This window comes from Rhamphochromis longiceps, linkage group LG23, assembly GCF_057381845.1.
Source record: "Rhamphochromis longiceps isolate RC_006_pf linkage group LG23, R_longiceps_female_GT1.1, whole genome shotgun sequence".
Classification (NCBI taxonomy): Eukaryota; Metazoa; Chordata; class Actinopteri; order Cichliformes; family Cichlidae; genus Rhamphochromis; species Rhamphochromis longiceps.
Window position 1 is genome coordinate 11,003,417 of NC_140578.1, and position 27,033 is coordinate 11,030,449.

General features: G+C 45.1%; 1 protein-coding gene across 4 annotated transcripts in view; it reads right to left on the reverse strand.

Moving 5' to 3' along the window:
• sema6bb (sema domain, transmembrane domain (TM), and cytoplasmic domain, (semaphorin) 6Bb) overlaps positions 1-27,033 on the reverse strand; it is a 145,697-nt gene that overhangs the window by 20,424 nt on the left and 98,240 nt on the right. For all 4 annotated transcript variants that reach the window (XM_085399219.1, XM_085399221.1, XM_085399218.1 and 1 more), the window contains exons 14-16: positions 24,733-24,873; positions 19,158-19,235; positions 8,884-8,942 (exon numbers count right to left, since the gene is read on the reverse strand). In XM_085399219.1, coding sequence (XP_085255345.1) covers positions 8,884-8,942; positions 19,158-19,235; positions 24,733-24,873 — 278 coding nt within the window. The remainder of the gene's footprint in view (positions 1-8,883; positions 8,943-19,157; positions 19,236-24,732; positions 24,874-27,033) is intronic.

Here is a 27,033-nt window from a genome sequence, read left to right on the forward strand (position 1 = left end):
AAAACCGACTCCGTTATTATCAGCAGAGGGAAAACAGAGATGTGAGAAAAGTGCTGTAACGGAACAAGGAGGGAATCTGACGTCTCGGCGGCTCCGGCCCCACAAACACCCACACATCGCCTCCGAATCCTGTCTGATGACTAGTTTAACAGAGTTGACTTTAGCTGATGAGGTGTCTGCACAAACACAATTTGACTCTATCCTCAAAAGGCTTGCAAACAACAAAGTAAAATGAGGCAGTGTTGAGATTACTGCTGCCGGAGGCTCTTCCGAAGATTTCGCAGGACCCCAAAAATGATGTGGATACGAGAATCTTTCTTTTAGAATTAAGATGCCCTCACGGTAAATTAAAAGACCCAAGCTGGCGTACTGACATACCATTTAGCCCGTGTTTATGCTGTAACCGATTGGCCTGTCAGCAAAGGTTACAACCTGGAAAAACTGAAGCCGACCAATCGACGCGTTGCGAGAGCCTGTCGCAAGTGGATCTGACATATGTGGCGTCTGTCGACACTTTAATCAAATCTGACTCATTACACTGTTTACAGAAGTGGCTTATATTACCTGTCACACGCGTGTTCACACATTCTCATCTCCCTCACACACACACACACACACACACACACACACACACACACACACACACACACACACACACACACACACACACACACACACACACACAAAACACTCGAGCATTTCAGAGGTAGTTTGGGGGTTTCTGTCAACAGAGTATGTTCTGCTCAAACATCATTAAAAGTAAATCCAGCATAAATCCAGCTGCAGTTTGTCACGCTTGCTGAGACGTCCACTGTGAAGAGCCTTCTAAATTGGAGGGCACACAACTGCTCGCCCGCAGATATTAATAACGGTGTTCCTGCAAGCAGAACTGTAAGTGCAGACACTCTGCACAACTTATATGTGCAGTTTTAGAGACCAGAGGTACAAACGCAGTTCTCACATGGCACACTAAAGCAAATAAGCTGAAGAAGCCATTAAGGGCTTATTAAAAGGTGGAATACAATATCAACACGTGTAGTCACGGCAACCTTAATTATGGCAAGTCATGTAAATTTCCTCTGAGGCCAGGAAGAGCATTCTGTGCATCAGCAGCCCAAATATTTTTATTTAGTACTTAATAAATAATCCTGTGATGGACTTGCGAGGACTCCAGGGTGAACCTCGCGTCTCTGTCAGCATCTGCTGGGATCGGCTCCAGCTCTCCTGTGACCCTAGCTGGTAAGAAAAAAGAAGGAAACCTCCCTGCGACCGCTTCTGACCTCGGGGCGATTCCTCTGCTCGCCTGGTGGGAGGCAGCCTGTCTCAGACTGACTGCAGTCTTCTCAGACAGGCTGGAGGTTTTCAAATAAATGCTGTCTAACTTTTAAATGGAGACAGATTGCTGACAGTCTGCGACGTGGCTCTTTGCAGTAGAGTTGACCGAACTGCTTGTATTCCTATGTGAAAGAAAGGCTGCTGAGTGTGTTTGTCATTTTGCAGTTAAATCCTCACATCACAGTTTGTAGAGGAATTCCTGAATTTCCGTTTAATATCTCTGAGATTGTGGCTGGAATGTGAGTAGGTAATGGTTAGTCTGCACGTGTAGATGGCAACAAAGTGATTTTTGCAGATTTATCATTAAGTTAATCATCGTATTATCACAGATTGCCTGCCACATTGTGACTGTTTGCTTGTTTTATGGACCAAAATTGCTTTAAAGACAGAAACGGACTGAAAAGTCTGTGTCTCCAGGACGGAATGAAAAATACATTTATTTCATTCCATGCTGGAGTTGTGTCAGAATTATTTAATAACTGATGAATGTACTGACACTGCTGACCTGACTATGGGTATTATTCACTGCGCAGCAGACGTCCCTGTCAATATTCATGTCATGTCAATATTACTGCTACGTGATGGTTGCATCTTTTCAATCACATGAGCAAGAGAAGGTCTGCTAAAATCAACATGAAGTCACAGACAGTATTTTATTAAATTAAAATGTATATGATGTTTGTGCATGCATTTATAAGAGCAGGGATGGGCAATTATTTTCACAGCAGTGTGGCCCCCTGGGAAATTGCCCACTGCTGCATTAGAGCCTCGAAACTGCTGCATGTGTACAGATCACAGCTTCACCATCCCAGTGTTTGTGCTGTATGTTAGTTTGTATGAGAGAGATTAGAGAGCAACAACAAAGTGCCTGCACAAGAGAAAATAGAGCCTATAGATTAATAGACTTGCCTTAGCACACATGCCCTGTACACACACACACACACACACACACACACACACACACACACACACACACACACGTGAATAATTGAATCCAGATATTTCTCTGACCTCATCTATTTCATCAAAGTGTCCCTCCCACAACACACCGTCTCAATTAAATGCTGTGCTTCCAAAGTCTGCTTTGATCAAAGTGGGTTTAGAGCAACAGCATGTCTCTACATACTAATATTTGGGGTGCGTGCGTGTGTGTGTGTGTGTGTGTGTGTGTGTGTGTGTGTGTGTGTGTGTGTGTGTGTGTGTGTGTGTGGAGGAGGGATTTTGTTTCTAATAAATGCACAGAGAGCCATACATAACCACAAGTCAATATCCTGAGCTACGCTCAACTTCCTCACCGTTTCCCATTAAGAAACTGGTCTCACGCTCCTGACACTGCAGAAAGAAATTCCTTCAGTGATGCTGTGAGAGACATTATCCTCATTTCATTGACTTTCATGACAGATGGACTAATCTGAAAGAAGCAAAGTAAAGACGTGGATGCTTGCGTGAGGAAAGTAGAAGGACAGCTCCTCTGTGATGTGTGAAAAGAAAAGATCAGGAGGATACGAGGCAGGTGGTTTACGTCGCCGTGGCAGAGTTACAGCCTGGTCACAAGCCCGCCGAAGAGGCCAGCGACAGCTGCGTGACGCAGGAGACGCCCGTGGTGCTCTCAGTCCATTTGTCACACCGGGCCGACCAAGCTCCGCAAAAAAAAAGATGCTCCTTCCTTTCCCTGCGCCGGCCTCCATTCTCACGGCTTTCATCTACCCTCACCCTCTTCTTTTCTCAATTTCCTACGTGATTACCGCTGCTGCATCTCCTCCTCCTATAACCAGACTATTTCTGTCCCCTCTCCCCATCACTCTGCTTCTTTTCTATATTCACCCTTATGACTCTGTGCTTCTGATCCCCTGAACTGTTTCTCCCTTTCCATCCTCAAAGTTTGCCTTCTTCCTATGATCTCTCAATCCCTTACTCATTCTTTTTGCTCTACTCTCCACTCCTTGATCTGATTTACCCAGCTCCCCCCCCCCCCATCTGTGCTGCTCTCGGCCCCATTCCTTTCCCCTTGCAGAATCACCCTTGATATCTATTCGACTGCCATCAGCCAGCGAAGAGATGAAAATCCATTCTCCTTCCAGCAACTGCTCCTCTCTGGTCTGGCAGTTAGCTGGGCTCTAAGTAAGGCCGTCCATCCATCTCTCTTTGAGGTCTGACGACAATGCTGCTCTGAAATCAGTGCAGCACTTACAGAGACCAGAGGGAGAAGAGTTAGAGGAGAGGCACTGAAGCAGTAGAGGACTGCAGACTATGGCACAATAAATAGCTCAGAAGAACAAAACTAGCATAATATCCCCTTAAATCATGAATATAACCAACCTACCCTTGACGGGGTGCAGGTTTACTGCTCAGCGTGTGAAGGACAAACACAGTTTACTTTCCCAACTTCCTCACCAAGAACGTACAAAGCACATGCATGGAAGCTAAACTCGTAAAATCCTTTCCCTGTTCCAATGATTGTCAAAGCTTTAAGGGGGAATGCGTCCACACATTTTTTGACCCACACGTTTCCTGTTAGACTGTTATTCATATTCTCCCACATGAGAATCATCTTTCACCTCCGTCTCCCAAATGTAAGTCATTTCCGAGTCTTTCATGTCGCTCCCATCCACGTTTTCTGGTAGTTTTCATCCCATTCTGTCAAAATCTCCATGGCTTGTGACTCACAACCTTCCCCATCAGGAGTAGCACCGGCAGTGAAAGGTTAACCTGAACCCGACCCACGATGACAGCGTCCCCGCTACATGAATAAAATCCAGACGTTGAAAAGTCTGCAGCGCTAACTTGTGCAAACTAGAACTAATCACAGAGAAGCTTGTCGTTTCAGGCTGGGGGAAGAAAGAAAAATGACAGAAATGCAGCCAAGCACGTGGAACTCCCGGTCGCAGGAGCGCTGAAGCACAGGAAGCAAAAGCAATGGCGCCATAAATTAATAGCAAAACAAAACGAGCATAATTTTAATATGACCATCATAACCTTAATGGGTCGGTTCAGCCAATTATGAAATACAAATAGCAACATACTTTCTCACCTCCAGTTTCACTGGCGGTGTCTAGCCAAGCAGGCAGTTTTGATTTTATTCAGTAATTCGGTTCCAAACATTTACAGCAATGGAAAATATTTCAGAGAAAATGTCTGGAAAAATTGAAAGAAAGAAACAACGAGGAGGCTCAGACGCCAGTGGCGAGATAACACCAGAATCCTGAAAGAGCGAGGCAGAGCGAAGACGTAATGCGTTCAGATTGTCACCGACAGCCGTTCTATCAAAGAGGACTTCTGCTTTTAAACTTCTTAAATTGTTACGATGAAAACATGTTACCTGCCGCGGGGAAAGTATCCGGCTGTTTAGAGGAAGAGGCGAAGATTTGATATTCAGAGTTTCCTTTCTCTTATGTCCTCTCCTGTTAATCATCACATGGCTTCATTTATTATTTCGTAATTTCTGTTTTTAACGGTGAAAATATGAAATCTGAACTGTGGCTGGAAGCGACAGGGAAAATGTTGTTAGACATGCAGCTACAGAAAGTGACTCATCTTCAAGAAGAGAGGAGAAGCCAAAGGGAGAGAGCAAAAAACGAGTTTGCTGAATTCCCTTAAAGAGACATAGATAGGCCAGACCATATCTCACCTCTCATCTGCTTGGTCAAGGTACAGACAGGTGGAATGAGTCCAATATAGAGATATGAAATATTCAGCAACCAAAAGGCTTCTGTCTGTTCCACCGTTCCGGGCCTCCGAGGAGTCTGTGTGGCTACAAGCACATGCATATACAGCGCGTGTCCTATATACATAAAAACGCAGAGGAATGCTGACAGGCACACGGAGTGAGGATGTGCACTCTGTTTTCAAAGTCTTAACGGTGTCAGTGACAGTTTTTCATAGCAGGCCTGCTGAAGCCGCGGCTCTCCGTCTTCCTCTGACTGAATATTACATTTGCAGATGACTGAAAGAGTCTTTGTCTTACAGAAAGACAAAGAGAGATGGACTCGGCATTAACCACGAACAGGAAACACAGAGGAAAGGAACCGTATCAGAGACAATGAAAGTGTCAAATAAAAGAGATATGATGAAAGGATAGATCGCGGCACCGAGTTCATCACGTCCGCTGAGACAAAGTGCAGCCTGAGCGTCGGTGGCAGCTGTCAGATAGACGCCGGCTCACATTCCCGCCATGTCGGCCCAGCAGTGCCCGGTCACTTCGCACCGGCGGAGCACGCCTCTGTCAGCTGAGCTCAGCTCGGCCATATTTCACGAAGGGATCAGATGTGGGACCAAAACGTGCCTCGGAGCTCGGAAATTCCTCAAAGGCAGGACCGGAAAACAGGACGGTACATCTTTATGTGGCGGCGCTCCAAGACCAGCAGATACTGCACGCTTTCATCTCCGTGTACATATGATAAATTCATAAATTAACATTCTCTGTCGACTCTGTGGCCAGAATCATGGACACGAGTTTTTAATGTGCCTTTCCTCATTATATAGCTCCGGCTGGGAGTTGCTTCCGAGGGGCAGCCAATCAGAAGAAATCTGTCTGAAAGGGAGGTCTTAAAGGCTTTAAAAGGAGAGTAAAAGTAGAGTATGTAATCTAATCAATAATCAATCAAAGTGTGAAAGCTGGTCGAGTAGAGTCCAATAATAAAAGCACGGAGCTGGGAATAACCATAACAGGTCCTTTTAATTGGATATGAATGAGTCATAACGACGGAAATGGCATCAAACTGCGAATTGTGCAAAGCTGCTCTAGTAGGATCCAATAATAACAACATGGAGCTGGAAACGAGGATAATCGGTCCCCTTAAATGGATACGAATGACTCATAATGACTGAAATGACTGTGTAAATATGAGCCCTTTATTTTGAAGAGGTATTTCTGGAATGCGTGACTTCAAAGAGAGAAAATCTTACATTGGTGAAGATTAATTGTTTTCATATGATCACTTGGCCTCTTTTGTCATGATCTCAAATAAGTTTCCTGCTTCAATGTGCCACAACATTTAAGCACGATAGCCAACTGCAAGTTGTAAATGAGATCAACCACAGAGGACCAGCTAATGCACCGTCAGTCTGTGCTGCTCTAAGAAATCTATTTGCAGCAGCACCTTTAACATCAGCCAGTCTCAGCCTGACCCCGAGACCTCGCACGAAACCCGTAAACATAACATCAAAACCGGGATCCCAGACCGCAGCTTGTAAAACGCCCCATTAGCCAACTAATACACCCGTGTGATTGTGTTCATCTCTCACCCACCAGCGTAGCACACCAGTAATGATCGAGAAGTTTTGCTTTTAATTAAGCCGTACAGTTGCTCAAGCTAAATCTCCACATGGTAGAAATTGTGCAATTTAATTAAAATGACCATTTTTCATCTAGTTTATAATTTTTATTAGTGCAAGAACCAAATGAATGTGAGCGCTTATTCTTCATTTGCAGGATTTTTTTCGCCCGTCAGATCTGCAGCGGACAACGATGGCTGTGCAGAGCAGCAGCTTTGATAAAGAACCAAGATGTTATTTTAATGTAAAGTACAAATACATTAAAATCTGTTTAAGGTTTCTTTGCTTGGATAGGCTGCCGGTCTGTCCAGATCATTATGCTTTTTGGCAATCACAAATGTGTTAATAACCAAAAAACCCCAGAGATTCTTTAATTAGTCTGTGTTTGATATAACACACCCTGCTATCTGTTTAGTAGGGGTGCAACAATACTCGTATCGGTATTGAACCGTTCGATACAGTGCTTTCGGTTCGGTACGCATATGTATCGAACAATCAACTTTTCTTCTGACGATGCTGTCTGTGTTGAGCGCTCAGGGGATCTGCGTTCTACTACTCTACCTAGGCTGCACTGTCGAGCACAGATCCACTGAGCGCAGCGCAAGCTAGCAATACAGAAGTTAAGCTCGTTGCAATATGGTCACTGCCTTAACGCTACCCGAAATTGAACCTCCCCCACCCTCATTCAGATCTGGCGTTTGGAACTATTTTGGTTTTCATGTGAAGCATGACCCTGATGGTAAGCGCGTCATGGACAAAAGTAAAGCAATGTCGGATGTGCCACGCAATGCTCAATTACATTGGTGGGAACTAGTGCGTTAGCGCAGTTAGCTTGTTAATGTGTTGACGCTGTCCAGCCCCACGCACGGGGCGATCCGCGGTAACTCGTTAAGGGAGATTTGTGGCGTTATGCTGTTAATGTCATTTTAACGAGATTAACACTGACAGCATTAGTGGGAACACAACGAATATGACTGCACATTTACGTTGACATGATCCTTGTGCAAAGACAAGTGGAAGCAGACAAAAACAACAAGCACGCATGTTACAAACTTTACCCGAGTCATTTAGACAGCCGTTAGCACATAATTCTCCTTATGGGGACCTGATACGTTTAATATGCTGCTGAGAATATAGAAGAAGCGTATAGTATAGCTTTTATTTTGGAAAGAGCCATTTCTCTGTAATAAACTCTCTTTTCCAAAGATGAGTGATTTCTGGATCAGATAGATTTTTTTATTTTATTATTTTGTTGTTTCAGCAGCATTAAATTTAAAAACTGTACTTTTGAGTTAAAATATATATTTATAATTTTATTAAATGAAAAACTAAAAAGGCATGAACATTTTTTTGTATCGAAAAAGTATCGAACTGAACCGAACCGTGAATTTTGTGTATCGTTGCAGGTATGTGACCACTACTTTGACTAGGGTCCTCCACAGGTTCTGTAAGTCGCACACTTGGGCTTGGTGAAGTCAAAATCTGAAGGCTAACTTTGTTCCGTCATCAGCTCCAGAGGAAGTCGCCCGCAGCTTGGCGGTCAGAGGACCTGACGTGAGAGAGCAGCATCAAACGGAGGGGCCATCTGAAACAGGATTAGAGTTGTACGCAGGTTCTGATTATGAAATATTTATCTGTTCTTCTCTCAGGGAGCACAGCACATGAACTCCGGGAACTTTCAGAAGCAAAGGATTAATTTGCACGCACTGAAATTAGCACATAGATCAAAGCGAGGGGTGCCACGGGAGTATCCGAAACCTCAGTGTATCTAGAGTAGAGATTGTGCTTTGCTGGTTACCAAATCTATTTTCATAATGATATGGATAGAGGGGGGGGGGAAAAAGAGGACATCAAGGGGAATCCAAGCTGGAGTTGAGTATAATTAACCACATGTATATGGAACAAAACCTACCAGACCAAAGCAAAGACAGCATACAAAGGAGGACAGAGTAAACAGAGAGAAGAACAAAATTAGCTAAAACAGACACTGTAATTTTCTAACCAGCTCTCAGGCCTTCGTGTAGGATCGGAGCGATAAGCCTGGGGAGGAGTTAGATACGGCCGACCGCCGAGGTGGACTGGGACGTATTGTGGGTTTATTTGAGGATGTCTTCTGTGTAAACTGAAACCACCCGGCTCTTTCTCTCTTTTACTGTGTTGTTGTTTACTTCGAACATACCGAGCTTATGTAAGGCCTGCCAAAGACAGGAGAGCTATTTGTTTGAACGTTTGCAGAGCAACACAAATACACAGAGCCACAATCGCTCCTCTTACCGTCACAGTCGCCCAAGTGGTCCACGTTTCCATGTTCAACATCTTGCTCAAAAGGCAGTCTGCGGAGGAGAGGAGACACGGCCATTAATCAGGTGACACGGAGGCACGGCGACTCGGCCGCTGAGCCCACAGCGGAGATCCGTTCTGACACGGGAGCACTACCTCAGTGTTACACTGGGGGCGTACATCTCGACGAGCTCCTCGCACTTAAGAAATCTCATTTTTTTGTTAGGCTGGCGAGAAAAATGAAGTGAAGAAGCCCTCGAGCTGCCTAATATCCCACAATAATCTTCATTATAATTTCAAAATACCACTCATGCCAGCAGCATCAATAATTAAACTAATTAATGCAATGAATTACAAATATTTCTAGGTCAGCAAAGGACTTCATATTAGAGATATTTGCTGTAGATATAAACTCCAAACTGTTGGAGTGCAAAGTGCTAAAGAGGTGGAACAGTCCAACACCATGTGTTTCGCTCATTAATATGCAGATTAGGGTGAGGACGTGCCATAATCATAGCATCCTACCACTTTTTACACATTTATGATCAGTGAAATATTCAGCAAAACCTCAAACTGTACTGTACTGATTTCTGTGGAAAACTATGACATATTGTATTTATACAAGTCATTTCCATTTTGGTCCAAAGGGGAGCATGAAAACCTCAACAGACAATAACATAGAGTATGATGAAGAGAGGAAGTGGAGAGGAAATGAGAACGGCTCACAGGCCAGGTGCACACCGAGACAAACACAAGTGCTTCTGATTATGGCTCGTGTCGAGGGGGAAGCTGCAACGGACGCAGCGAGAACGTTTATGTAGGTGTGTGAGCGCATGCAAGAGCGTGCCTGCAGGCTCCATGCGTTTCAGAACTCAGTTATAATGGGCTTCATGTGACTGGAAAGACCTCTAGTTAAGTGATTTAAGTATCATATAGGGGAAAGTGCACTTTTGCCCCTTTTCAACAGCACAGCTCTGGAAGAGAAATGCATAAAAAACACACGAAATCACTAAAAAAACAGATCATTTTCATTCTGAATGATGCGTGCATGCATATGTTTCTTTATTTTTCCTTGGTCATGTGTAAATTAGCGTGCAAAAGTCTTGAGCTGACCTGCATTTCTTTATATTTCACAGGAAAATAAAAAATAGGTGCGGCGATTTATCGAAACATGAAAAAATTATGAGAAATACAGTATTTAAAGCAAAAATAGAAATGGAAAATTTTAGTTATGATCACCTTTATTCAGTCTGAGCTCTCTGAGCAGCTCTCTGTCATCTCTGTGAGGATCTTCAGGGATAATTCTCCAGGCTTTTTTAAGGATATTTAAAGATCTTTGGACGTTTTTGCATTTTTTTTTCTCTTCTCTGTTAAAAAAATCTGAATCCATCAGTCATTTTTTTTCCGTTTGCCTTCCACTGTGACCATTTCTGATGAGGCTTCAGTGAACAGTACATGGATTATCTATCAGGTCCTGTGTCAGGTCTTGTTTCTTATGGACACGATTTTCAGATGCTATTCATTTCCCGCAGGTAGTTTTTTAGGCCGTTTGTCCTCCACGTCTCCACTTACTTCAATTTTTTAAGGACACACTGCACACTGTGCTAAAATGTGCATCACGTTTCAGCCCTTTTTGGTGCAAAAATATGATTCTCTGTCTGTTAAACTGTGTGATCTTTGACATTTTTGTAGATTCAAGTAAAGAAACGAGAACTAATGATAGTAACTGGCTGCCGCTGTCATTTTTGAAACTTACAAGAAAATCTGGAAGTTTGCAGTAATGAATACTGTAAAGTTTTGTCTGTTTTAGCATCAGCTATACACTCATCAGCTTCACGCTCTGTAGTGGAGCTATGTTAAACTGCACAGTTCCTATTAAATAACTCACTATTTAATTTAATTTTACTGTAAAGTAAAAATGCCAAAAACCACTGAATTTTTTTTTTTTTTTTTTGCGGCTTGAAATGTGTTCACACTGGCAACAGCTACTTTTCTCAGCAGTTATATTTAAATGGGCTTATTATGTCTAAACTGTGCTCATATTAACCATTAACCAGTTTTAAATGATGAGATCAGCATATGTGCGTGCAATCCTCACGAGTCGAAGCTCAGACTGCTTCAAATATTTTTCTGCTCTTTGCTCTGTTTGTATTAAAGAGAGAGAATATTTCCAATAGGACCATCTCAGGCAAACAGCTCTGGCTGACAACCTGCACTCAAAAACCTTCTGTTTATGAGGGGCAGTTAGGGATGAGCTGCTCCCAGTCCCCGCCCGAGACAAATGCTGATCATTTCACAGTGCGACTCATGAAAAGCTGCTCTAGCAGAGTCCAAGAATGAATATAAAGCTTGAAATGAGAATAACAGTGTCATGGTCCTGGGCCATGTGGGCCCAGTATTCTTAGTTTTCATGTATTTTTGTATTTTGTTCTTTATTTAGGCCATGCTTCCTGGGTTGATCTGTTACGTTGTTCCTTATGTGTTTTCCCTTCGTGACTCTTACCCCCTGTGTGCCCCTCTGTGTATTTATGAGCCCTCGTCTCTCTTTGTGCTTTATTCTATGTTTTCCCCAGCCCGTTATGTCTGCGTTCTCCCCGTGCTCTCTCTCCTCCTGTTTGAACCTCTGTGTACTTCCTCCTTTACTTTGCCCATCTCCCATCAGTGTTACGTTCACTCCTGCCGTGTCTTGTTATGATTATCAGTGTCACCTGTGTTCCCCGTGTGCATCCACTTCCCCTGATCATCCCTCATGTGTATTTAGTCTCTGTGTTTCGTACAGTCTGTGTCGCGTCGTCTGTGTTCTCACCCCCATGTTTTCACGATCAGTCTTTTGTGATCATCTTCGTCTCAGAGTTCTCTTAGTTTGTCACAGTATTAGTTTTCCCAGTTTAGTTATAGTTTAGCCACGCTATCCCTGCTGTGTTTGTATTCCTGGTCTTCAGTCATATTAAAGGCTCGCTTTCTGTTAAACTCACTCCCGTCTACTCACTTGTGTACGCTCCTGGGTCCATTACACACACCACCGCACGACCTGCCTCTGCAGACCGTGACAGTACGACGCGACCATGCCGGACCCAGCGTCACAAGACCAGGAGATCATTCGGACAGTGGAGTCGCTATGCGGCGGTTGGCTGCAGTGTTCCGGGGAGGAGGAACGGGTTGAGCTAGCCCGCCAAGCCGGAGTATGCGTGTCCGCATTCCCCTGGTTATGGGAGGCGCTGCATCCCCTTATCATAGACTTTCTCGCCTCCACTCTCCAACTCCGCCCGCGACAGCAGCTGCCCGGTAAGCGTGAGCCGTCGCCTGAGCCATGCTGTAGCTCTGTTTCCCCGCTGCCTCGTGAGCCTGAAGCGGTCAGAATCGGTACGGTGTGGCTCACCGCCGACACACCCTCGGCTCACGCTCCATCGGCTTCCGCTTCCTCGCCATCGCCTGACTGCACTACGCGGCTCAAGGAGATGCCAGCTGCTATTGACTTTGGTGAGGAGGAGCGGCAGCAGGTATTACGGGCGTATCGCGAGGACGAGCTCCGCTGGAAGCCCTGGCTCATCCCCGAGGAGGAGTTCTCGCCAACTTCCCCACCTCGCACCTGCCGCCCGCCCTCGCCGCCCCGATCGGACTACTCGTCCCCTGCTGTCTTTCTAGCACGGATGTGGTTGGAGGACGAGGAGCCGGTCGCCAGGGACAGTCGGGTTTTGTCCACAGCCGCTTCAAGGGGAAAGCGGCGTTCTCGCCGCCGTCGCGCACTGCTACGTCTTGTCTCGCCCTCCACGAAGCGTCCCGCGGACGCTGTGGGGGTCCTGGACGTCGATCACGAGGGGCAGCAGCACGCCGCAGGCGCACAGCTAGTGGAAGAGTTCGGGAGGGAGCCGTGGCTCGCGCCTGATCATGACGAGCGCTCTTTCCGGGGAACTCGACTGGCTCTTGGGGGTCCCCGGAGTTGCCAGGGACTTCCACCGCTCACCCCGCCCGCTTCCACGGATAGAAAGAAGCGGCACTCTCGCCGCCGGCGCTCTGAGCCCCACCCTAAGGAGGTCCCTCAGTTAATGCCATCTGAGGCTTTAACTCCCATCAGCCATCCAGCCGTGAGTACCCCTGACTCAGTTTCTGACGTCGTATCTAGCCCCTTAGCCAAAGACCTCAAGTCAAAGGGATTTTCTGAGGTAACTAGTGATGAGGACGTTACGTCTCACACAGTGAGCCTGCAATCGGTGGGTTTTTCTGGAATAATGAAAGATGCTGGGAGTAAGGGGTCAGACTCAAAGTATTCTGTATCAGACGACTTTCGATTTAAGGTGTTGACATCCTTAGCGAGCAGTCCTAGTTGTGTGGGTGATCAAGAATTAAATCCTATTACCTCTGACAATTTAACGATTACCAAGCCACCTCATGCCAGGTTTGAAACTTTGCGTGAACCATCTACCGAGTCTGAAGAGAGACTGCCTAGCTTTCCTCAAGGAGCAACTACAGACTGTTTGTACTGTGCTGAAGTCTCTGAAGAGGTGGGGGCAGCAGCTGTCCAGTCAGCACCCGTCCTAGTTTTGCCCCAGACTCCTCTTATAACGGAGGTGAGTGACTGTGCTTTTTCATCTCATGAACCTGATATAGTGGAGTGTACTGGGTTGCCCTTTTGTGGGCCCAGCTATGAAGAAACTGGTGCCAAAGACTGCTCTACCATTAATCATGATTTCATAGACACCCATGCTGTGACTGACCTAACTCTAGTTACGAATGAGGGCCAGTCAGAGCAGTGTTGTGATAATGAAAGGACTGTGTGTAACTGTTTTGAAAAACCACACAACGAAACCACAGACAACGTTCTTGACCCTGTAGAATCCAGGACTTTTTCTAGTGTTGCTCCCATAGCCGCACCACATGGAGCAAAGGTTCATGAGACAGCGAAAGGGATTCACACGTCGACTGTACAGTCTGCTTCTGAGCCTGCTAGGAATGGCGTGAGCTTTCTCTCCGCCTCAGACTGTTATCTACTGCAGCAAACTCGTACAGCCGAGACGGAGTGTTACCCCCGCGTGCAGATCATAGTGGAGTCTAGTTCCGTATTCCCTGATGGTGGGATTGCAGACAGTGCTCAAGACCAAATGCACAGGAACGTGAGCTCTGATGCTACTGCTTCTCAGTCGCAGACTGTTAGGCCAGCCATAAGCATGCCTGCCTCTTTATGTGACTCTGAATCCAGCTACGGACTTATGTGCAATCCTACCATGAACTATTGTGTTGACAATACCGACAGGGAGTTGGCATCTACTACTCGAGTTACCGAAAGTGTTCATGACCTGAGAAATTATGTTTTCAAAGCTTGTCATGCTAACAGTGTTCTATGTGCTGCCTCACCAGTCGCTTCTGAGCTTAAGACTCTCCCCAGGGCCTCCTCAGATGCCACGTCAGCTGGAGGGTCCGAGGGGCCCGTTCAGCCTCCCGTCTCCGCTGGAGGGTCCGAGGGGCCCGTTCAGCCTCATGCCACGTCAGCTGGGGGGCCCGAGGAGCCCGTCCAGTCCCACGCCACGTCAGCTGGAGGGTCCGAGGGGCCCGTTCAGCCGCCTGTCTCCGCTGGAGGGTCCGAGGGGCCCGTTCAGCCGCATGCCACGTCAGCTGGAGGGCCCGAGGAGCCCGTCCAGCACCATGCCACGTCAGCTGGGGGGCCCGAGGAGCCCGTCCAGCACCATGCCACATCAGCTGGAGGGCCCGAGCCGCCCATCCAGCCACCTTCTGCTTCTGCTACGCCTGGTCCAGCCTCAGCACCAGCTCCTGCTTCGGCCACGCCTGGTCCAGCCTCCGCCTCTGCTTCGCCTGCTGCAGCTCCAGCCTGTGCTTCGCCTGCTGCAGCCCCAGAGTCGTCGCCTGGCCCAGCCCCAGAGTCGTCGCCTGGCCCAGCCCCAGCCTGTGCTTCGTCTGGCCCCGCCCCAGCCTGTGCTTCGTCTGGCCCCGCCTCAGCCTGTGCTTCGTCTGGCCCCGCCTTGACTGGTCCCGCCTCAGCCTGTGCTTCGTCTGGTCCCGCCTCGACTGGTCCCACCTCGACTGGTCCTGTGCCCACCGGGCCTCGGCCAGTACGCCTGACACTGGAGAGCCGCCGCTGCCTTGCGCACTGCCGGCCCCCTGAACTGCTTCGCCGCCGCCGCTGCCTTGTGCGCGGCCGGCCCCCTGAACTGCTCCGCCGCCGCCGCCGCTGCCTTGCGCGCGGCCGGCCCCCTGAACTGCTCCGCCGCCGCCGCTGCCTTCCGCGCGGCCGGCCTCCGGATCTGTTCTGTCACCGTGGCCACCTTTCCCGTGGCCGGCCTCCGGAACGGTTGGACTGGACTTTTGTGTTGTCGCCTCTCGGGTTGGCCTTCGGGCCTCTTTGGACATTCGCCTTCCTGTTCTGGACTCTTTTGTGTATTTGTGGACTCAGTTTTGTTCTCGTGCTCCTTGTTTTTGGTTCGTTTTGTTCCCTCTGTCCTGGTCCCCCGCCTCCCGCCCTGGGTGGGGTGTTTTCTGTTTCGCTTGTGTTTTGTTTCTCGGGTTTGGGCTGTCGGGAGCCAGCCCTTTAGGGGGGAGTGGTGTCATGGTCCTGGGCCATGTGGGCCCAGTATTCTTAGTTTTCATGTATTTTTGTATTTTGTTCTTTATTTAGGCCATGCTTCCTGGGTTGATCTGTTACGTTGTTCCTTATGTGTTTTCCCTTCGTGACTCTTACCCCCTGTGTGCCCCTCTGTGTATTTATGAGCCCTCGTCTCTCTTTGTGCTTTATTCTATGTTTTCCCCAGCCCGTTATGTCTGCGTTCTCCCCGTGCTCTCTCTCCTCCTGTTTGAACCTCTGTGTACTTCCTCCTTTACTTTGCCCATCTCCCATCAGTGTTACGTTCACTCCTGCAGTGTCTTGTTATGATTATCAGTGTCACCTGTGTTCCCCGTGTGCATCCACTTCCCCTGATCATCCCTCATGTGTATTTAGTCTCTGTGTTTCGTACAGTCTGTGTCGCGTCGTCTGTGTTCTCACCCCCATGTTTTCACGATCAGTCTTTTGTGATCATCTTCGTCTCAGAGTTCTCTTAGTTTGTCACAGTATTAGTTTTCCCAGTTTAGTTATAGTTTAGCCACGCTATCCCTGCTGTGTTTGTATTCCTGGTCTTCAGTCATATTAAAGGCTCGCTTTCTGTTAAACTCACTCCCGTCTACTCACTTGTGTACGCTCCTGGGTCCATTACACACACCACCGCACGACCTGCCTCTGCAGACCGTGACAAACAGATCCCCTTTAAAGTTTGTCGGTCCTGCTTAGAGATGAGTGAGAAGATCAATAACGCTCTCTTACAACAGTAAATATGAAGCTTTAGCCAGCATGCCATTAGCTTAACAGTCTGCATGGTGGCACTGCCCAGAGTGATCCTTAAGGTTGTGTGCTTAAACAGTTTCCTGGCCTCAGATCAAAGAAAGCTGGTGCAAGAGAATAAATAACAATATTTTCCCCAGATGTTAAACTTATTAACAACTTATTAACATCAATGCCATATTCTTACAATCCAACACCAATGCGTGACCTAATGTGATCAGCTGAGCCTTAAATGTCACCATATAAGTATAAGTGAGCATTTAGCAGGGGCTCAGTTGATTGGATGCACGCCTTCTGTACGTTACCACAAAGATGTGCACGTTTGTAGCAATCACTCTCACATACGCTGTTTCATGGCACTGCAGCTACATCTGACATGTCAGAGCACTGACTGTGCATGAAAGCTGAACTTGGCTTGAGAAGTCAGCATTGTGTAATTAGCTAAAGGGTCAAGCAGCAGCAAACATTTTTGCTTTTAAAGCCTAAAAAAACTGTGACAAATGAGTCCAAGTGTGCTGTGAACCTGCAGCGGTGCCATCCTAATAAAGAGTAATGTTATGTGCTCAGTTGGCTGCGTCTCCCAATCGGCGGGTTGTTCACTTTGTATACATTAGACGTGTCTGTGGCTCTGTGTGCGTGCCCACTTCTTACTGTTGCTTTTTCATTTTCAGTGTTTCTTTTCTTGTATATTCTCACGGGTACTTTGGATCATTGTTTAAAGACTTCATACAGTAACTAAAGAGAAAGTAATAAAGACCACAGTGTGGACCCTGTTACAGCACAGCTTCCCAGTAAGGGTTAGTGGAAGTAGTTCTAACCATCATTTCTGGATATTTTGATTCAAGAAGCTGCTGTTCTTCATAAAGTTGTATTGAGCAGTAGTTCTTCAGATATTATGAAGTTCTTTCGGTTGCTTTTTCACTTATTTTCAGTCCAGTCCTTGTTCCTGAGGATCTTTTTTGACCTTTGAAGCATTCAAGCAGAGAAAAGGCACCGAGCTCAAGGACTGATCCAGTGTTTTGTCCTCACATAAGAGACGACTTAGCAAAGAATCAATTTGTTCCAGTTTTTTTTGTTGAATCTACAAAAATGCCTAAGATCACACAGTTTGACAGGGATAATTCCCAAAGAGCTGCTGGCATATCTCGGCATGTGTGGACCGAATTTGAAAGTCATGTCCTTAAAGAGGGGGGGAGGGGGGATCCAGCAAAGACCTGACACAGGACCTGAGAGATGATCTAGACTTCCAGCTGATCGTCTACTGTTCACCGAAGCCTCATCAGACATTAATAAAGTGAAACAGGAAGAAAGACTGAGGTATGATCGCAAACACACTGACACTGCAGTGAAATCATGGCTGGATTAGAACCCACAGTGGAAGCCCACAGATTGGCCTCCCCATCCAGCCAGAGACAAGAACCAAAGGCAGAAACATCCAAAGAAGAGCTTTGAATGTCCTTCAAGAAGCCTGGAGAACGATTCCTGAAGATCCTCACGGAGCTGCTTAGACAGGATAAAGCTGCTCACACCAAACATCGACTATAGTTGGATTTATGTGTATGTGTGTTTCAGTAAATCCCTGCACACGTTTTTACTGTACCACATAAAGATTATGGGTTAACTTCCCCTAATTTTTTATTATTTAATAACCATGCTTTGATATCCTGAATGTGCCAGTTAAAAATGCCCCCACCCCCCCGACACACACTGTTTCTGTAAGTGTTTTGTTACCAAATATTTTCCTTTTTTTTTTTTTAGAAACAATGTCGATTAATTAATTTTGAACGTGATTTCTTTTCTAACCTCCTATGGGCTTTTTTAATTTCACCTGCACTATCCGCTTTTCATTTTGTTGTTATTACGCTGCTTTGCTTTTATTGATGCTTCATTGTGCAAATAATTAAGACAGACGTATAAAAACTGGTCGGTGGTAATCACGAGTGGACACTTGATGTATTTTGAAAATGTTGGTCGGTACAACTGACAAAAGACTAAATTGGTGGCTTACGGGAAAACAAAATATTGAAGTGTCACAAAATTCTTGTTGGCAGAAGCAAATCCTGATGGCTCTACCTTTATTTAAACTACAAAACCGCTCTCCCGCAGAAACTGCATCTAACAACACAAGCTGCTGAGCTCTCCTCTCGCACCGGTTTGGAAAGAGAGGTTGCATTATTCCACAAAGAGGAAATCCACGGTAACTCAATGCAGAATCGATTGTCGAGTCGACCGCCCTTGTTAAATCAAATCAAGACCAACATAGAGGCCTATAACAGTATAAGCAGGCAGCCCGGGGTGGTCTTTAAGGCCTGTGTTGCCTGTTCGGCTGGCACTACACCTGTGTTTGAAAGCCTAATTCAATAAGCAGCTTGACTAAAGAGAAATCTGATTTCTCTGGAAGGAAACAGCCACAACTGGAGGTGAGCTGTCAAGAGAGGCTGCTGCACTTCACACACACACACATTCATGTAGACAATGCTCTGTGTGCGTGTGTTACGCAGAAAACAGAGAAACATGCAAAAACATCGAATCCAGCTAAACACGTACACGTTTTACGAGCGCCGCAATAAATGTGACGCTGTCACGTACGTGGAGAGGTTACTCCGAGGGCACAGATGTCACTTATAAATATAAATCATTGCAAATAAAACCCAGCCACTTCCACACTTAAGAAAAAAACGCATGGTCTCCATGGGTGGTCTGCTGTCAGAAAAGTAACCTTGAGAAGTGCTAAAAGTTCAAAGAAATTCAAAGGAAAACAAGTTGGATCAAAGCAGCAGATCAGAGAAAAACTGCAGGAAAAGCACACACAGAGCTTCAGAGCGACATAAAGAAAGAATTTTTGAAACAGTGTGTCAAAGAATTTGTTTTAAATATAAGAGTGAGCAGTGTATGATGTGGTGTTGTAAATACACGAAAAAACGAAAGAAGGATGCCGTACCTGGTTCCAGGTCTGAGGAAAGAGCAGGTGCTTCCTCTGGTCCAGCCACAGTAAGGGTCCCTGGAGGCGATGCAGTTCCTGCAGAGGAGAGGAAACAAATTATTTGACTGCCTGGACCCTGAAAAGGTTCCCAGTTCTACTTTGGTGCCCGTAAGTGCACAGTGTGCAGCTGCCGCCTTAAATCGGTCTCTGGGTCAAAACAGCAACTAAACACAGAGACTGATGATGTCATGAAGCAGCTGATAACAATCTATTCAATGTGGCTCCCGGGAAATCACACTGGTGAGGTAATGCGTTACAGTTTTATTCATATTAGCTGTGAATGTTTATGTTAGCTCAGAAAAACAGCCACAGATGACATGATTTTAACAATGATGCAAACTGAAACACCTGCACAGGTAACGTAGCTAACAGTCCACTGTCAGAGAAACTAGAGGGGAGCAAAGAGGAGTCTGTAATACAGCACGCTGTTAGAAGGAATACATTCAATAAAAAGAAATCTGTGCGTTTGGATATTTCATTGATGTTACAAATTTAACTCTTACTCAGAGTAACCCATGTTTCTCTCTTCTGATCCAAGTAGTTTCTGTCATATTTCAGGTCTGTCATTAAACAAAATAACTGGGTGTGCATCGCAAGTTAGTGATGTTGGTCTCTGAGTATGCAGCTACCTTTGGAAAAGGGTACAGGGGAGGTCATCAAACGCTGTCTATTTGGGGGAAGCGTTAAGGAAGCTTGGCTGCTAGATTTGCAGATTGTGACTATAGCTGCAGTTAACTGACTTTCATTAGCCATCACCCTGCTTATCTTTCTGGTGGTGTGCTCATGGATTAGACCAGCGGTCCCCAACCTTTTTTGCGCCACGGACCGGTTTATGCCCGACAATATTTTCACAGACCGGCCTTTAAGGTGTCGTGGATAAATACAACAAAATAAAACTAGTACTGGTACCGAAAAAAGGAAGATTTATTCATAACACACGTGAAAAGACCCAGGAACACAGAGTTAACGATCAAAACGATAACCCGGTACCAAACGACTCACGGACCGGTACCGGTCCGAGGCCCGGGGATTGGGGACCGCTGGATTAGACCATACTAGACCAACTAAAAACTCCTTGTCATAAAATATCTCCTGATTACTTTTTCCTTAACTGAATCCACTATAAAGCAAATACTGATAATTAGGAGTGATGGTGTGAATTTTTTAGATGGATTTCCATCTCCTTGAAAGTCACTGACCTTCAACTTTTACAGCCTGCAAAACATGTTTGATGCTGTTCAGTGCAGTGAATATTTTGTCATTTTTGAGAAAAATCAATAGAGGGCAAGCTAATAACAGAGCTGTGAGGAGGGGCGGGCACTTAAAAAACACTTCCTGAAAGACTGAAACGGAATTCTTGATGTTTAACTTGGTGACAGTTTGATAAACGGTCAAAATAAGTCTTTCGTAAAGGTTCTGATCATGGATCTGAATGCTGTGCAAAGGGACCTTAATTTAAGACTTCTTAGGAGACTGTGGGAGTCTCAGCAGAGATCTGAGCTTTTCAACAGCAACCTTCACCAAAACGGATTCTCAGCATCAGCACTGCCTGAGGTTTTTCATCTAAATTTGACTTTCGAAAACATGAGTCATAAATTAGATATGTTAACACTATCACTCACTTCATATTTTTACTAATTCTCTTCAAGGTAAAGTCAGCCAAAATATTCCGGTACACTTCAAATTCATTCTGTGTGTTCACAGAAAAAAAGTCCTGGCTCTCTCAATGGGAACAAAACAAAGTGGCTTGGACCGGCCCACATGTTACTACTCCAGCCAACCAGCCGCAGGGGAAGTTATTCCATGTGCACAGACTGCATGTGCAGGACATCACTGTGAATCCCTGCACATTTCCAGACAAGAAAACAGCCGATGAATAACCACAGAGAGGAAAAAGTGTTTGTGCACATGCTTTGGTTCATTTGTGGGCATGTTTTCGGTCTTGTCCGTAATTAGGCGAACGTAGAGAAAGCCAGCACAAGAGCCAGATGTGAGGCAAGCTTGCAGGAACTGTTTACAAAGCATATGTAGTAAAAATGTGACTTTCAAATATTTTTTCTCTATAAAGCTGCTGACCAGCTCCAGCTCACCGGGACGTTTTGCAGTGGTTGGCAGGAGGTCACATTAGTTGCTGGCTTTGGTTACGGTGGGGAACAAGAGGCACCTTTAATGGTTCCCCTGTGAAAACCTTCTAAAAATCTAAACAACTAACTTGGTGCTTTTTCCTCTCTTGCAATTTGAACGGCGTGTTTGTGTGTTTTAGCTATGACAAAAAGAAGTCAACATTCAAAGTCTGGAACATTTCTCCTTGGGTCAGCTAACTCAGTTGCTAAATGTCGTTGTCCTAGCAATGCACACCCATGAATTTGGAGCAGTGAAGGGAGGAGTGTGTTTATTTGGCTGTTAAGTTCAAATGTCAAACTTTCTGAAAAATTGCTTACTCCATCTCTAAGAATAAAATGGCATGTCCTTGAGTGCAGCAACAAATCTCCCCTGTTCACAGCTCCACTGATAATGTAATGCTGACAAAACCACAAACGCCACAGACTGCCAAAAAAGTGTCCCAAAGACTGCAAGTTTTAAACAAAACTGGTGTCAATAGCACTAAACATAAGAGTATTCATCTAAACCACATATTTAGAGATATCTAAATATATATATGTCTGGTAATTTTTTGCTTTTTTGGTGGAATGATTGCACAGCATATATCTTTAATGGCTTTTTTATTTTAAAAAAAGTCTGAATTGCTTTCAGATGTCTCTAATTCACACAAGCTCAACGTTATGGCCAATGGCTCAACATTATCTTTTAACTTGACAAGGCCTAGGCCAATTACGTTTTTGACTAGAGGTGATAGTTTCTCTTTGCAGCGTTATTAAGAGAATTTGTTTGACAGCACTCATTGGACTGACCAAAACTCAGAACCATGGGAAAGTCCAAAGAATTTAGTGAAGATCTCAGAGGGAGGATTGGACTACCTCCTATCAGCAGCTAGATGACTGAAACACAGTCAGGTGTTCCAACTGGACATTGATCCCAAAAACACATCAGAGCTGGTTGGGGAGTGGATAAAGCAGGCTAACATTAAGCTTCTGGAATGGCCTTTCCCAAAGCTAATGAAATTAGAGGACGGCTCTTAGAAGCCGGGTCTGTGCCAGGAAACCATCTGATTTAGAGAACTTTACCAATTCTGCCAAGAAAAATCGTCAAATATCAGCCAGAATCATGGCAGAAGCTGACGGCGACTAAAGGCGTCTTCAAGGGGAAACTTACTAAGGTGTATTTAGACAAATATTATAGGTACAGCTATATCTGCTGCACCAAACCAGCTGGCAGTCTTTCTTTTTACCAAACTACCAGCACAGTAACAGCAAAGGTGCAAAAGTTAAGGACAGATGGTGTAAAAGATGGGCGTAGGTTTAGAGTCTGCAAAATGAAGCAAGCATAAAATGTCTTTTAAACCTTAAGACTGTCTTCTTTCTAATGACCAGCAGGGGAAGACTCTGCATGCACCTTTAATGATATTCTGCACCAGAGCTTAATGAGCCAGAGTTAAACGACATCAAAAGATCCAGCTGTACGCTCGGCACACAGCATAAAGCCGAGCTGTTACTATGAAATACTGAAGATTTTATTTAAAAATGCAAGCATATCAAACAGGATTAAAGTCAGGTGGAAAGGAATCTGCACATCAACTGTCATCGCACTGAACCAAATTCAAAGTGCTCAAAAATATTCTTCAAAGGTTAAAAAAAATAGACTTGAAGCCAGCGAAGCATGACTAAGAAATATTTAACCTATTTGCACACAGAAAATTAACTCTCATACACACATCGAAAATAAAAGTGCACACGCCATACACACCTCAGAAAGCATGCGAGTGCTTTCTTAATGTGCATTACACGCTTGTACGACTCACCTGGTTCAGTGAACACAACTGCACGCCTCATGTACCAGAGTGTGTACCAGTCTGTGTTACTGTGTCAGTGGACTCTGAAGGGCCACAGCCACGGGCAACTAGACTGAAGTGTGATTCTCTCCAGTGTGCAGACTGTGTGGGTGTGTGCAGGTGAAACAGCCTTGCTTTGAATAAATCTTTATGTTTAATTGCAGCACAGCCAGGCTTCCAGAAATCCAGCTTCTTCACTGTTCTTTCCCATAATCTAAAATGTAGTGATGAACAGAGTGATCAGGAGGGTTGGGTGCTAAGTTACTAGCTAAAGAATAACGAGCTTGCTTTACAAGGATCATCTGTACACTGTATGGATTCACAACTACTAAATACTGCTGAAACAGAACAAAAATTAAGCTTTAATTTTACTCATTGAAAGCCAGACTGAGCACAGATTTTTTTTAGATGATCTGTGAGCACAATTAACAGCAAAGCAAGCATTTAAAATGCTCCAAACAGCACCAAGAGCAGTCGCTAACTCACATTAGCTGAGGTGATGACTGCAGCTACCGTATCTGGCACTTCTCTTTTCCTTTTTCCTCTTTGCTTCAAAGATGGGGACCAGGTCTGCAACCGCTCGCAGTGAGTTTTTGTGTTCAAAGCGCATTTGTGTGGCTATAAGACGCTAACTCAGTCTGCTATCAGTTTGCAATACAGTGGAGTCAAGTTGGCAATTACATGCATCGCAATCAACTGCGATAAATCAGTGCAAATCTCAAATCTGTTGATGTCTGCAAACACAGAACTTTGCATTAACTAACATTCAGAGTCGACCCAAAACCTCACAGATGTTGAGGAAATTCACAAAGGTAGTTGCTGCAGGATGCTGATATATGACACGGGCGACTTTGCTTTAATAAAACCAGAATACAAGCAGTTTGCTGAGAGCTGAGTCGAGTTCCTTACTGCGAAGACACACACTTTTGATCTGCACTTTTGCCTCCCATCACCTTGTGATCTCGGTTGGTTGCCAAGAGGTTGAGGGTGTTGCTCACTCAAGTTGGTCACTGCAAGGACATTTCGATCTGGACTTTTTGGAGCTGGCCTTTTGGGATTTGTGGAAGTATTTGGTCGTTGGGTTTCGGAAGTGTTTGCCGCGTAAGGTTCGCTTTTCTGCTCCGTTTCTGCTCAACTGCAGGACTCGTTCACATCATTACTACTCTGCTATCAAGTTAAAATATCATGTATTGCATTATCAGCAATTATTATTACTGGAAAGTAAAATTATGCTGCACACGACAGAGTAAAACAAAAATAATACACCGCTATTTTAATTGAATTTATTACATTAAAAGCTTCCACTTGATTTTATGCCAACTTATTCACCTATTTTATTAAAGTTTGACTTGTTTTTACTGTGCTGCATTTAACAGATTGCCATCTCGCTCAAGAGCAAAGCGGCAGATGTTATAAGTTGTAATATTGTGTTATTATTGCAGCAAAGACGGGTCTGCTACAGCTGCAGCTGGAAGAAGGACACTTGTGAAGGCCAGATGGTTCCTCGAGGGTCACCTAACATCTCATCTTTGCCCCGCTGCCCTTCTTTGCTATTGTGTGAACGTTTTTTTGTCGGAGGCTTACTTCATGCATCGGGAATAAAGCTGGCATCGTGCCACTGGTACTCTGACCACACAGGACGGGAAGGCGAGGAGCAGAGTGTGGCTCATCCGGTCTAGAGTCAGGGACAACAGCTGCCTGGCCTGCAGAGAGTCCTCAGCACACCTGCAACGAGCACACACACAGATGCAAATACACATAAAAAAAATATTTTTTAGAATTACACAATTTCAATTACCAGACCGAGGCAGCACATTAAACCTATGACCCCACTCTTAGCTTTACAGCTGGAAAAAAAACTCCCTAATGACCAAATATGAAACACAGCCAAACATAAACAGCTTTATAAATAAAAGCCATAATAAAAAAGTAATTGATTAGAGAGACCATGCGTGTAGATGTTACAGTATCAACCCAAAAATCCACGGCGCTGATTATAGAAGTTCGAGGGGTCGGCTGGCCATCAAATCCAGCACCAGGAGCTGAATCTCATCTAATTGGCACTTAGAGCTGCGATAGCTGGCACCGACCTGCCTTCACGCAGCTGATTTATACCTTTTTATGCACATGTGCACTCATGCATGAGTTGTATCTGGATGGTTTATGGTAATAGCATTGCAGCGGGCCCACAGTCATTAAGAAGAATCTATCATTCTGCTAAGGCCAAGCTGTGAGTCAATTCTTCACAGCCAATATCACAAAAGGCGGGGAGGGGGGGGGCAGTGAAGGTGAAGAAAAGATCACGTAGCTAACAAATGTAGGAATAAGGCAAAAAAAAAAAAAGAGTCTGGTAAAGAGAAAATGAAAGACATTCGGTGATTTTAGGTGATTGCTTGGTTCACTGTGGAAGCCGACCTATCACAGGTCAGTGTTTTTTTTCTGTGATGACTTCTTAAGTGAGAACTATGTTAGCTGCCCTGTTTCTGTGTGACCTGTTTTGTCTGTGGATATAAGGTGAGTCTGCGGTCTGCAGAAAAAAATGATGTGATAGTGCTCCATCTCCTGATTAGCTGGATCCCTGCTGTGAAAGCCCGGAAAGCTCACCTCACCGCGCGGACCAAATTACTCCAGTCCACATAAGCTTATTCACAGGACCCTCTCATTTCACTTGCCATCATCTCTGTCCCCCACTTTGTCACATCTGACAGAAATTGGTGTTTGGGGGCAGATGGAAAAAGAAAAGAGAGTGGTAGATACATGAATAACAAGTGAAACCGTGTGAGGAGATGGGATTGTGTTGCCAGTCTGTTGGTTGAAGGAATAATACTTTGTTTCCACAGGGGAAAAAAATGGCATATATCAGTGAGCACAATTAGCTAAAACAGAAAGCTCGTGTTTAGAAACATGTACTTTGTTTTTTTAATGACTCTAATTAGCCTCGGTAAAAGATAATCACCAGCCAAAGCTGCGTGCATCTGTGAGGCAACCCCCCCTTCCAGCCCGGAGTCATCCACCATCTCAACAAAGAACAAAAAGAAGACTGAAAGGCTATTGTACCCTGTGTTCATTACGTAATGATGGGCATTCAGAGGAGCCTCAAAGCTGCGCGCCTCGTGCAAAATGCTAATTAGAACGGATCAAGAAGCCCAATCTACTCCGATCTTCTGCCAAGATCCAGATATTAAACGTGATTCAGCTGCAGTCTGAAGATAAGGGGTCAATTTTCCTGACAATCTGGAACTTTGGTCAAGATTAAAGATAGTGTGATTTTATCATCGTTTCATTACTCATGTTTTCTCACTAATGCTGCTCTTCTCAGGCTCGTTAGAACATGTTGAGATTTCTCGATAATGAACATTAACCGCTTTTCTTTTCTGTTTGCATAATTCCTATTCTTTGCAGGCCGTTTCATCTCCTCACATCTGCCACAATTACGTACATCGCACAACGAGTAGGTGAGCTTTTCTGTATGATTCGACGTGTTTCCGAGACAAGTGCTTTTGTCTCCCCTTGCAGCGCCTCTTTTAGTAAGAGCCACATCACCTCCCCGGCTCCCCGCGCTGCGTATACATCAAAGCTAGATGTCACTTAACCCCTTCCTTCCCTCGACCTGCGTCATCTATTTGCGAGCTGTTCCACGCCAAGCTCTCTCACTACCCAGGTTTGTGCCTTAAAGGAATAATAAAGAATTTCTTCACTTTCGTGTCTATATAACAAATACCAAGCCTGCCTGCGGGTAGTTACAGTGGGGCAAAAAAGTATTTAGTCAGCCACCGATTGTGCAAGTTCCCCCACTTAAAATGATGACAGAGGTCAGTAATTTGCACCAGAGGTACACTTCAACTGTGAGAGACAGAATGTGAAAAAAAATTCCATGAATTCACA